The sequence below is a fragment of the Anser cygnoides genome, chromosome 5 (genome assembly GCF_040182565.1).
Source record: "Anser cygnoides isolate HZ-2024a breed goose chromosome 5, Taihu_goose_T2T_genome, whole genome shotgun sequence".
In the NCBI taxonomy this organism is placed as follows: domain Eukaryota; kingdom Metazoa; phylum Chordata; class Aves; order Anseriformes; family Anatidae; genus Anser; species Anser cygnoides.
Window position 1 is genome coordinate 6,997,008 of NC_089877.1, and position 12,819 is coordinate 7,009,826.

The 12,819-nt window shown below is 41.5% G+C and overlaps 1 protein-coding gene across 3 annotated transcripts in view; it reads right to left on the bottom strand.

Moving 5' to 3' along the window:
• SPON1 (spondin 1) overlaps window positions 1-12,819 on the bottom strand; it is a 230,062-nt gene that overhangs the window by 170,618 nt on the left and 46,625 nt on the right. For all 3 annotated transcript variants that reach the window (XM_048070058.2, XM_013177720.3, XM_013177714.3), the window contains one exon: window positions 8,775-8,881. In XM_048070058.2, coding sequence (XP_047926015.1) covers window positions 8,775-8,881 — 107 coding nt within the window. The remainder of the gene's footprint in view (window positions 1-8,774; window positions 8,882-12,819) is intronic.

The following is a 12,819-nucleotide window of genomic DNA, read 5'->3' on the forward strand; positions in this document are numbered from 1 at the left end:
TGGGGTGACAGACCAGGAGAAATCCTGATTAGAGAACTCGGTCCATTTGTCCAAAGAGGCTCTTCTTTATCAGTACTTTCAATTAGGGATATCCTTAAAATCCCAGACTTTACAAACCAGGGAGGAACAAGGCCACGTTACACTGAAGCAATCCAGCACTATGCTGGAAAGAGAGAAACTCCTGGAGTCCTGTAAGAGTAGATCTGGGAGAAAAAGCAATGTTATATAGATTTTTGGTCTTGGACCCCAAATAGTCTCCGTCCGGTCAGGGAAAGGAGATGTCTTAAAGCTACATTCTGGCCCTATCTTAAAGCTTTTAAGGAAAAGAAACCAAAGAAAATCAAGTATTTTAATCAGAAATATGTCTGCAAAGTCTCTTGTGTAAAGACTGTCCTTGAAGCAAAACATCTGATGCGTTTAAAATGAACAGGTAGATTTTTCAGTTTTACAAGTCTTTTCCTATTCTGAGGACATCATAGTGGATTTCCATTCACAACTGCATGAAGTGAAAAGACTAAAAGCAGTTATAAATGTGTATTAGGATAAAGTACTGAAAAGCAAACGTTGAATGCACCAGAATCAAAATATGTTAATTTCCCTGAACAAATCTTGCATCACCATCACTGTAAGACAAAACAGCAATATTGTTCATCATTACCTGGCTTTTATGTCCTGTGGTACACGGAGAGGAATTCAGGACATAGTCTACATACACCACTCTGACGTAGAGTAAATACACTGATCAGATGACTAATGATCCTGGGTTGTTAGGTCATGAGAAAGAGCTATCACAGCAGAGCGAATAATCAATTACAACTATTCAGGACAGCAATGGAAGCTGAAACAGTATCCCTTTGCAAACACGGAGAGGTTCCTACCATCATCAGAAAGGGAACAGTTGCAAAGGAGGATGACTGTCAGGGTTGACCGCAATCTAGGTCTAAGAAGAGCACACATGCAGTGTGGAATAATGAAAGCTAAATACATGGTCACTGTGGTAATGCAAAATTGCATTCTGAATTCAGAAAGAGATCTCAAGACAAATGGCACAGCAAACAGTAGATTCTGTCTGGTAGCAATGAATTCAGCAATGAGTTGTGATGAGAGCTGACTTGCCTCATGACTACGAAGCCCGGAGAACTGAAGGTCTCTAATATGGTCTGAAGTGTAGCTAAAAGATTTTCTCTTTAACAGCCATTCATGAATCAGTGAGAGAGACAAATTCCTAAATTTATAAGAGCTATTTCCAATCCTAAACCACCAGAAACTCTCTGAAGGCACTCAAGACCACTAATTAAAGAAAACAAACAAACCACCACTTAAATTTAACTGGGAGACCTCCTACTGGTGCACGTGTTCCTTTCTCAAATCTCTAGAGGACTGAAAGCGCGATTTTCTTAAAAGAGTTGAGAAGTCCATATAGCCTGGAGAAACTGTCAAGTTGAGCCTCAGTCTCTACCATCACCTCCACCCTCCATCACTCCTACCTTCTCCCCCCCCCCCCCCCCCCCCCCCCAGACACTTGAAGGGAGAAGAAAGCACAATATGAGAGAAGGCTTTCAAGTACTTCTATAATTTTGTACTTCTGCAGTCTACTCATCGTAGTCTGGTAGCTGGCAGTACTCACCTGGAGAGAAGCGTCAAAATGAGCACGTTTCCCCAGAACGTCCATTCCTTTTAAAAACCCTGTATCATTCTGTGGGTAGCATGATTGTCCAGATCCATAACTTATCATAACTAGGATTACAGACAGTAATAGCTGAAGAAGTCCAGATCACTAGGGAATAGCTGACAAAAGCTCTGTAACCTGATGTAAAGTGGAAGTACAAAGAACAGACACTTGCTCTGAGGTCCTGTTGATTGAAACTGACACACTGAAGGTTTTCTGATGCTGCAGAATGGCAAATAACTACAACAGAGGTAAGCCATGGAGCATTAAAGAAAAATAATAAGAGATAAGGAGATAACAGTGGTGATCTAGCTCAGCAGAGCCACAAAGAATCAAAATAATTGCTGAGAGCCTTAGATGAAGCTGGTAAATACTGAGGAGACAAAAAGGGAAATCTAGGAAGGAAAGCCTGATGGCAACATCAGGAGTAAAGAAAAAGATGCTGAACAGAAATTTCTATGAAACCGGAGCCCAAATACACGGAGTTATAGTCCGTTTATCCTATGCTAACTGCAAAGCATCTGGCTGTTGCCGCTGGGTTAAATGTCTTTGCTAAAATTTCTGTCTGTCTTTCTTCAGATGGTGACTCATCTATCTGACACTGGAGTAACAATGCGTTAGGTAGGTTACCTGGGCTGGAGGAAAGGGATATTTAAAACACCTTCCTTTAGAGTCACTGAGATGGATGTGTCCTCTTCAGCACTGCCTGAGGGGGAAGAACATACAGCTTCTGCTAATGGACAGAAGAGAGCTCGTGGGATCTGCACGCCCAGAACTGGACTTGGGCTCTGAATTAAATAATTGCAAATGCAAAACTGGCTGTGGGTCTGGAAGCAAGATCTGTGCAGAGGACTCCTGTAAAGCATTAAATGGTCCCAAGAGGCCAAGAAGGGGACTCCCAATGCTGATGCATATGACAAGCAGTCTGGAGTCTCCAAGGCAGAAAAGGACAGTGCTTCCAGTGTCATTTCCTCTCTTCACATCTTCCCACATAGGTGGGAGTTGATTTGTTAAGCGCCAATGCCAAATACCAGGAAACAATTATCTAACAAGTCTCTTCAGGAGCCTCCTGGGACCAGAAAGTCTTGCTAATCCAAGGAGGAGAATAATCTAGTAGATATTCTTTTTCATGGGAGATTTAAGTAGGCAGCTCTAATACCTTACCATGACATACTCTGGCACTGCAGCGGTAGACAGCATACACTGGCAGGCTGCAAGGCAGGGTAAAAGTAACATTTGAGATAACCTGACTCTGATAAACCTTGGATCCTGGAGTTTTAGCTAATGTATCTCAAGAGGCATGTTTTCTGGTTTTTTGTTTATTTTTTGTTCTACTCTCCCTGCCCCAGGGGAGCAGGTAGTTGTGGGTTTTTTTGAAAGCACAACTTGAAATATCAACAAATAAAAAATTTGTAAATAAATAATTACTATCACAGAGCTGTTCTTCTTCTGCAAGTTCCTGATGCTCTCCACTCTTCTTTTATATGATAATCTTTCATTGTCTGAAGCAAGACACAACAATTTTTAACCAAAACCTTGCCAATAAGTGGTTCAGATTACAGTTCTTCCAGTGTACCAGTGATTTTTATATGTAATCTCATTCAAAGGGTTCATTCACATTTTCTAATCACTAGAACTTGCTGTGACAGATACTCAAAGATTAAATATAAGCTTAAAAAAAAAAAAAGTATCATGATATGAGAGTCAGGGAGCTCTAGAAAATGTGTGAAAGTTTCCATCAAGGACAACCAATTCCATCCTACACAAAACAGGAGCTAAGGCTTATTTTACATTTTTTAATTTTTTTTTTTTGGTCTAGAATAATGTGCACAATGATTCTTGTGCAATAACGGCAAGGAAAGATTGGATTTTAGCAGAAATTCAGGAATACTGTGGCAAATTGAAAAGACCAGGAGACATAAATATAACATTTAATTTTTCAAAATTCATCTCTCCCTTCTCAGGCTCCAAGTCATATACCTGGCACATTCTGATTCTTTCATCTTTAACACATTCCTGTAATAGCGTTGGATCATGAATTCAATGACTGTGTACAGATGTTTCACATTGATTTATCTCCTGCTGATGGCAGAACTGCTGATCAAAACTTCAGAAAGAGAATTTTCATTTAGGGGCTTGGATGCAACTGCACCCACAACCCCCCGCCCTTTGTATGGGGGTGTTACAGCATCTGTCTCTCTTTGAAGCCAACGCACGCAGCTCTGTGTTCTTTTCTTTCTGATAAACGTAAACTAGTTATACATGTGGTCACCACATAATTACTAGGTTTAAAGGCACAAGGAAATAAACAGTGTCCATCCTTTTCTTACCCCCCCAACCTCACCTGTCACTCCAGGATTACATATCCCAATGTCTGAACCCTCCTTTATGAAAATCCTGAACAATTCTTAAAGTTTGAAATTTTAATTAGATAGGGACAATACACTGTCATTCACTGGTGTGAGGAACCTTTACCAAGAAACTTAAATGATATGGTTTTAGTACAAACTGGAAATTAATCCCACATGATTTGCAAACCACCGGATGATTGAACATTTCACATCAAATCAGAGTGAAAATTCATTACTTCCATATGCTTACAAGGAGTAAGATGACTGACTCTGTTCCAGCGATAAGATGCTGGGAAAGGGAAACATCTAGCAGAGTTTTGAGCAAAGCAACATCATTTCATACATCTCAGAATAAGCCATTTACTCATTACCTGATATGCTCAACATGGGACGTAAGGTTAAAAAAATATACAGTTGAGTGCAACATCAAGATGGCAAGCATAGCTTAATTTTAATAATAAAAAACTTCATAAGTAATTGCAGTATTTTTTTAAACGCAAACTAACTTTGAATATAAATACGCAAACTAGTAAATCATGACACATACCTAGAAGCCTTTTTACACTGCTTCGTTCAAAACACAGCATCGCCTGCTTAAAAAGACACAAGATTCCTGTAAAATGCTAGAACACAGCAACTGAGGATCTGTTTTTCTAAGAGCTTGTAAAAATACCTTTTAATCTAAAAGCTTTGGTAAGCACTTCAGTCAGCTAAACAGCATCAAAAGAAACGATCACCCTTCAGCAAACAAAGGAACAAAGACAAATGTTTGGGGCAGTTCAGGGTAAACCTAGAGAAGGAGGACTTAGGATAAAGGACCACTTGCCTTACTTATCTACTACTGCTCCAACTTTCCTTACATATTTTCTGCTTTAGCACACACCCCCAGCTTTTACATATGCCATGTTTTTAATGAAACCTTCGCTCTTGGTCCTGTTGTGCCTATGTATGTTCTTACATTGGTTCTTGGTATGTTCTTACATCCGTTCAAGAGCACAGAAAGTGAAACCCACTTATTTTCTTATCAGCAGAGCAAAGGGATAGTTTCAGGAACACTACTGTGATGAACACTACTACATTCAGAAATAAAATACCACAAAAACAGTGGACATCACACAAGAGTCTAATAGCTGGTTATGCTAAAACAAGACAGAGAAATGTCTAATTTTGAGCCTTTGAGTCAGTGTATCACCATACATCAGGAAAGCACGTCATATTTGCACACAATATTTCACAAGTTTTCCTTGAAATTTCCGTAAAACACAATATGTTGAAGGGTTTGAACACGCCACTTGGAGAGATTATGAAAGTTTTGTTGCTGTTGAACACTTCTTAAGAAAAGATTCAGAAAACATCACATCCCCTAAGACTTTCCTTGGAGTATATATTCTTCATCATCAGAAATGAAGATGAATCAGACGAGGTTCGGCACTAAATTTCTATTATTATACATTATTTCCTAAACTAAATCTATTACATTGCATATCCATGCTGATTAAAATGGCCTGTATAGACACTGCTCTATAGCCTATCAGTTCTTGATTGTTGCCCCCGAGTATAATTTGCTTCTAAATTGCCTTCAAACAATTTGCAGACTGTTGCTAAACATTACAAAACAGACGGATCAGCATTCTGCATGACAGCAGTTGGGAAGGTTTGTGTAAAGAGTCCAATGGGACACAACAGTCGAAGCTTTCAGAGTGCCGCACTGCACCCCCGACTTGTACAATTACCACTAGCATAAGTAAAAGCCATATTATTACATCCCCATATTTCTAGGACTGAATTTGGGATATTTAACTCCCCAGCTATATTTAATTTAGCTATTTAATATATGTTTGTGGGAAACAACGTGATTTTTTTTTTAACCCAGATTCTGCCCTGGGTGTGCTACAAAGACAAAGAAAAAGAAGTTTGGCCTCGTTAAGAAACAGTAAACTCAGACCTAAAAATCTCAGTTTTCTCAGTGAAAAACAGATTTAGAATGGTGGAGTCCAAACTACACTTCTGTAAAGGTCTCTACTCTGTGACAAGTACAAAGGTAACCAAAAAAAAGTACAGGAGAAAAGACCTGTTCAACCAAGAATTTTAACAGCTGTGCTGTTTATAGGAACAAGACCCTGCAGCTTAATGATTAATGAAGACTGACCGTACCTGCTGACTTGCAGTCAGACAGAAGTCAATGAGCCACGAGGAGGCTGTAAAAGGCAGAGCAAAGCCCCTGCCGGGCAAACTCACGGCAGCCGGTCACTACATGTTCATCCCATCCAAGGGGGCTCACAGCAAAACCTGCTGCAGCACGGCCATGACCCCAAACACCACATTTTTCCAACCTGAGCATACCACGTCTGTATCAGTCGCTGAGAAGGCAGTGCTTATTTAACACCCTGCTACTCTAGCACATGCTCCTCTACATTATTTTGAAGCATTACACACAACAATCAGTTCAACGCTCAACAGCTCCGTGCAAACCGGAAGGCACGGCCCCGTGGCACCTTCACCTGAGTACTGTGCCTGTGCAGGTTTTGCCCAAGAACATCTGGGCAACCCATGTTTCGTGATTTGAAAGTAGCATTCACAGACTGGAAAATATGGTGGGTTATGTTCTCTGAGGGGAGGGAAGGAAAAAAATGTCTTACATTTGTCAGCCTCGGGTTCCATCAATCCTAGCTACGCTACAAAGTCTTGCTAATATAAATGAAGCACTTTGCTTCATGCAGTGCATTTTATGTTCCTTGCTTTGTTGTGATTATTATTTGAACAGTAAATATGTTTCCTTATGGAGGCAGAGCTTTATTCCAGTAGCCCAGAACTTGCATCCAGACTTCTGCCACTATTTAGCAATTTTCACCAAGTTCTGTTCCATTAGCTAATTCATTGAATAATATGTTCTCCACCTGAGCACTGGAAATACATAACTGCAAATGGCTATACATCTTATTCTGCAAAACTGTTTAGACACCATTAGGATCTTTATGTTACAAAGCAAACAGTGCAACCTTCTGCACTAACCTTCCCTTTTCCTCTTCCACTTACAAGCACCTAACCATGATACAAGAGACATCAGTATTTATTACTGTAAGCATTCATCGGATATTTAAACAAAATTCTTTAACCTGCATGAACACAGGCAGGACAGGCAGGCACTATCTAAACGAGCTTCAGTTAATTGCACTAACGTTGGACAAGTACAGTGAGTACCGCTTGCCCCACAGAAACACAAATTTAGTTGCACATAAAATTTGAAACTCTCCTCTCCCAATTAGAATACCGATCTCAGATTGCAATCCGTACAATAAAGCTAATTAAACAACCTTTCCTCCACTGAGATCCATTAGGCTTTTTATGTTTTGATCCATTTAGAATTTCCATTTGCCTCCCACTCTCCGCTGACTTGAAAATTCCTCTGTGTTTCAGGAAAGCTTAGTGAGTTTCTCACTTTATTATGAGTTAGACATACATCTGGCCATAAAGGAAAAACTCAGGCCAACTCTTTCCCATTAGTCATGCTACAGAGACATTAACAACTGAAACAGAGAAATTATTGGTGACAAGTTTCTTTTTAACACTGATGAAGCACACCATTTCTACTTCTTAGCATCAGCTGAGGCTTTAACGCTGGTTTACTTTAAAAAAAGAAAAAACCGTTCATATTAAACAGATTTCTCTCAAATAGTATTAGGAAAACATTTAATTTTAAGGAAGGTAGAATTATTCCAATATCAAATACATTACCATTTATTCCAGGTTTTCTTAGAAAGCGTATGAAAACTAGAAAGAGGCCTCTAGACAAACTAGATAGGAAAACAAATACTCAAATACGTATTGAGTTTGCACTTCATATATGCTATAAACAAGACGTAGAAGACCTTTAGGAAGAGATGCTAGCATTACGCTGATTTCTGCCCCCTGTAGCTCACCAAAATAAAACCTTTGAGTATTTCTCTTGAAAACACAGACGTGCTTCTTAGTGGTAAATAACGTATTTTATCTATAAATCATTATTGAAATTACTATCAGTATTATTAACCATCCTGTAAACTATAATCAGTACCATGTACAACATTCCTAGATTTGGCATCAAACAGCAAACAATACCTCTTTTGAGAATCTTGGGCAACAACAAATCTACACAATTTCTATCCATTTTCATAAACATGATGTGTATTCTCTATTTCCAGATTTTTTTTTCATGCAATGTGATCTTGAAATAGATGGAAATACTATTTTGTGAATCACTGCTCTGGGTTCCAATCCTTTGATAATGATAAACAACATTTCATCCCACTGAATGTGTTCGTTAAGTAAAGTACTACTAAGCATCATAAAACAGCAGAACCTAATTTATGACTGATAAAACAATCATTACAGCTGTGGCAAGCACGCTTCTCAGAAGGGTAATCTACATCTGAAAGAACAGAAATAGCTAGGCAAAGAAATACAAAAAGCAAAAACAAATACATTTCATGTTCTCTTTGGATAACAAATTCAGGCTCTAGTTCAAATATTTTATGCACGTGCTTAACTTGAAAAGTGTAGGAAGGCGAGTTGAAGTCAAGGTACAAAAGCCTTGACCTCTTGAAGAGATTGCATAGAATATAAAATACATTATTCTGTTCTCATGTCAGCATCCACCAATATTTGTGCTTACTTAAGCATATTCTGCATTCTCTTGTGCAAATAATAGCTCCCTTTGAGCCCAGCGTACAGTAAGAAAGACTCCTAGCAGTACAGGTCAGGGAAAGATCTCTCACCTGAAAAGTTCCTGCATGGTCTTCTTCTTTGTCACCTTCTTTTCCTTCCTTGAGAGCAATCAATGTGAATCCTCGAAAGTATGCAGGAGTAGCAGCAGAAAGTGTCACTGAAATATAAGAAACAAAGAAAACATACTATTAGTTGTGAAGGCAGACACATGCCTATAATTTCTTAGTTCAATGTGAAATGTGTGTGCTTTAAATTGGTATTAACAAAAGCTAGAGCACTAACAACATGGAGCAGAGCCAGCCAGAACACAAAAATCTTCAGTCCAAGTTTCCACATAAACTGAAAAGCACTGGCAGAGTAGTGATGTGAAATCTCTCAGCTATTTTTTCATACCCTCTTTTTTTTTTCCCACACAGATTGCTCATCTGTTCAGCTCTACAGGAGGTTGTGTTGTGTTTTTTTGTTGTCGATGATGATGCTTTTCTGTTATTGTTTTGTTTTTATGCGAAGAAATATCTCTTGAAACATTTGGCTTCAGCTTTTGTCCTGCTTTGAGCACAGACAAGGATCTAGGCATTAGTACACAGAAAGTTTCTTTGACTCTAAAGCAACGTGACCATACTGCATGCCCCAGCTTAACTAGACAGAGGTGCTAGCTTTAAAACTATCCTTCATCTTTACCCTGCTCCTTCCTTCCTCAGGGCAAAACCACCGTCTGTGGTTGTGCTGCCAAAGCATCCTACACATCAGCATAACACCTACCTTCACACTCCAGTCGTGACCACGAAGGTGCTGTTGACTGGAGCTGCTAGCAGAGAAGAAACAGTGTAACGCTGCCTATCCTGATTTTACTATGTTTGGCATCAGGATTGCATCCCTCACGTTCTGGTGGTGCAAGACACCTTTGTATGATCTTACTATTTGCCACTGCCAGTACCTAAGCATCACCTGAGCTTCGTGTCAGCTACAGCTCTTCTGAATGCTATAAAGCAAGATGAAACAGGGCAGAGCTTTGAGGCAAAACTTTTGGGGATATTTAAACATTACTCAGCCTTTTTCAATGCCTTATAGGAATCGCAGTCTGAAACAGAGATAAATTTTATGGAAAAAAATCTGTTTGAATTAAAGGAAAATGGTCAGAAAACCAGACTACAAATCCTCACAAGTAGCTTTTACTTCAGCCACGATACAGACAGTGTTGCTTGTAGTGCACTATTGTCACGCTCTCAAACCCTGACTGGCACAATAGGAACTGAAGACCACCCAGAGTTTTCATGAGCAAACTGCAACTGCCAATTGCAATCACTGCTTTCTAGCTGGGTATTCACGAGGGACTGCCTCTCACACAAACAGGACGCGAGGAGCTGCAACACGTTACTAACAATGACAGTCAGCCCTTAAAAGATACTCATTTCAGAATATGTTCAGATTTCATCTGGAATACGTGGAGCCCTTTTTGATCTAGAAATTCAGTAACAGAACAAACATAAAATAGGATGTTTGAAGTTTTCTAGCATTACGCAGCAGTATTTGGGTCTAAAACCAATGGTGTTTGTACAAATGCATGTAACTTCTGCCTACTCATGAAAATAGAGGACTGGACAAATACACAAAAAGTTAAAAACTGAAAGTGCCATTTTACACCAAAGTGAGTCGTCGTCGTCTTTTTTTTTTTTTTTTATAAACACCTATACAAATATAAAGTACTGATAGGCATAAGGGCAAGCCCCCCAACTCCCATGATTTTCAGCCTGCTTTTCTATTCATTCCACAGAATCTTAGTATGAACTTAAACCTCATCATTTCTGGGGAGGAAGAAACTTTCACATTTTATGTATGGGAACCAAGTGGCTGCATAAGAGCAACTAAGATTTCTGACTATGTTTCTAAGTGTTGCTCTAATTTATTAATTCATTATCTGCCCAATACTTAGTATTGCTAGTCCAATTTTGCAAACATTTGCAGCCCAATCTAAATGAAAATTCATGACCAGCCCTTCGGTTACAGTAATTGAGAACAGCACTGCTGAACTCAGTGGGGATGAACCCATTGCACTCTTTTGAACACTGGTTCTTGGAAACTAATTGCCATAAAAGCATTTTACATGCAACAACTTTTTCCATATATCATACGTAATTCAAAAGTCTGAATCACTATGAGCAAAAAGTTACAGCAGAAATCCTTAAACGCTTACGCAAGGAAAGAGGGATTCCAGTTGTGAATTGACTCAACAGTTTTCATCCTCCTCCTCACATTTATGGACCAACCCAGTTTCCAAACCCCTATCTACGAAACTGAGGATATCTGAAATGCTACAACAGCTCTCAGGGGAGAAAAAAAAAAAAAGGAGGAGGAGAAGTCCCAAGCCTGACTCCCAGCTGTCGCATGCCCGGGGCGCCGCCGGGCTCCTCCCGAGGGCCGGGAGTTCCCCTCCCTGGGCTCGGCGCCGCTCCCGGCGTTGCAGAGAGACGGAGCGCTCCTCCCGCAGCGCCCGGCGGCAATTAGCGCTCACCCGGCGGTAATTAGCGCTCACCCGGCGCTTCCCGGAAACAGCAGCTCGGTCTCAGCGCAAGGCTCCAAGTTCAGGATCTCCCTTTCAAAGGACGGCTACGTACCAACAGGTTCTTTCGTCTGTTTCCATCCCCTCCGGCAAACCCCTAAGCACCTCGCGAGGCGGCTCTCGTCACGCAGCTCCCCGGCCCTCCTGCTGCCCCGGGGTCCCCAGCTGAAGGGGGGATCAAAGCGGCAGCTCCATGGCTCCGGGGCAAGAAGGCTGCCTGACTCCGTCCTAGGCTGCTGCACATCCTGCGTCCGCCCTGCGCAAGTACCGACAGCTACGCTTTTATGTCTGCTTCTGTCCGGAACTGGTGATACAGGGGAAATGCTGAGATAGGTACAGAACGAGGGCTCGCTTGTACATCACAGGCAAGAGCGCTTGCACATCGGGCAGAAGAAAGAAATTCAAAAGATTCACCGTTCCTCGGAAGAGAAGTCCCGAACCGGCCACAAAGGGAGTGCGCAGCATCAGCTCAGCTTGGCCTTGGCAGACGTGGGAGTGCAGACTGTTGGGAACAGGGGCACGAAGAAGGACGGCGCTACCTAAGCGGTGCAGCGAGGGACTGCACAAGTCGCATCCTCACCCTCCTCATCAGCACACCAGTTCCAGGATATCACGGCAAAAACCACGCACTGCATGTTAGCACATCAAATGGACGTACTGCTACCTTTCTTACAGGCTACTTCGTGTATTTTTTTAACAGGTTGAAACCTAACTCATTCTTCCTGGAAAGCTCATGCAAAATTAACAATCTACAAATCAATAGAGCTAAGACTGATTAGTTTCAAGGACAATTACCCAGTAACACTGAATTAAACTTCAGGCCTGTCTGTGCCTTCCTCTTGGAGGCCTACCTTGGGCCCAAGCTGAGCAGCAGGGAGAGGGGACCATGCCCCAGGGCGGTGTGCCCACAAACAAGCCTGGTACCAGTGGAAGACCAGCTCCCCACACACGTTTCTCTGTCTGCTCCCCAGGGGAGGAAGTGACATTGCAGGCTGAAGGACCAGGCGAAGAAAGGCCACGGCCCCAAGAGCCCCAAATAAGATGTCAGAAACTTTTCATGCCACCTCCCTTGGGGGAACCACAAGGCCCAGAGCCATTGCTCCTGCATCGCACATGAGGGAGGAAATAAGGATGGCTGCTCAGCCCTGCTTCCTCATTCTTCTTCGTTGTCAGATATGGGAGAACGTGTCCTTTTTTATATTTATTTACTGCTGCCGGGGGAAATGCATACACATTCAAAGAGATTATTCAGTGCTCAGGGCCATTTTCCTCTATTAGTGCTCCATTGAGATGGAAAGCACAACTTCTATACACCCAAACAGATCCCTGTTGATCTAAAGGTGAGCAACTGGAGGAAGTTTTCCCAAAGACAAAGGGTGGCTGTGAACTGCAGTCTTCTGACTGCCACACCACTGGAGCGCTGCAGCGCTTCCTCCAGTCACCGCAGCTCCAAGGCCTGAGGCGGAAGGCACGTCGAGCAGCGATCCGGAGTAACAAACGTAGCTGGATGCCTCCACACCATCGGGTTAGTGGCG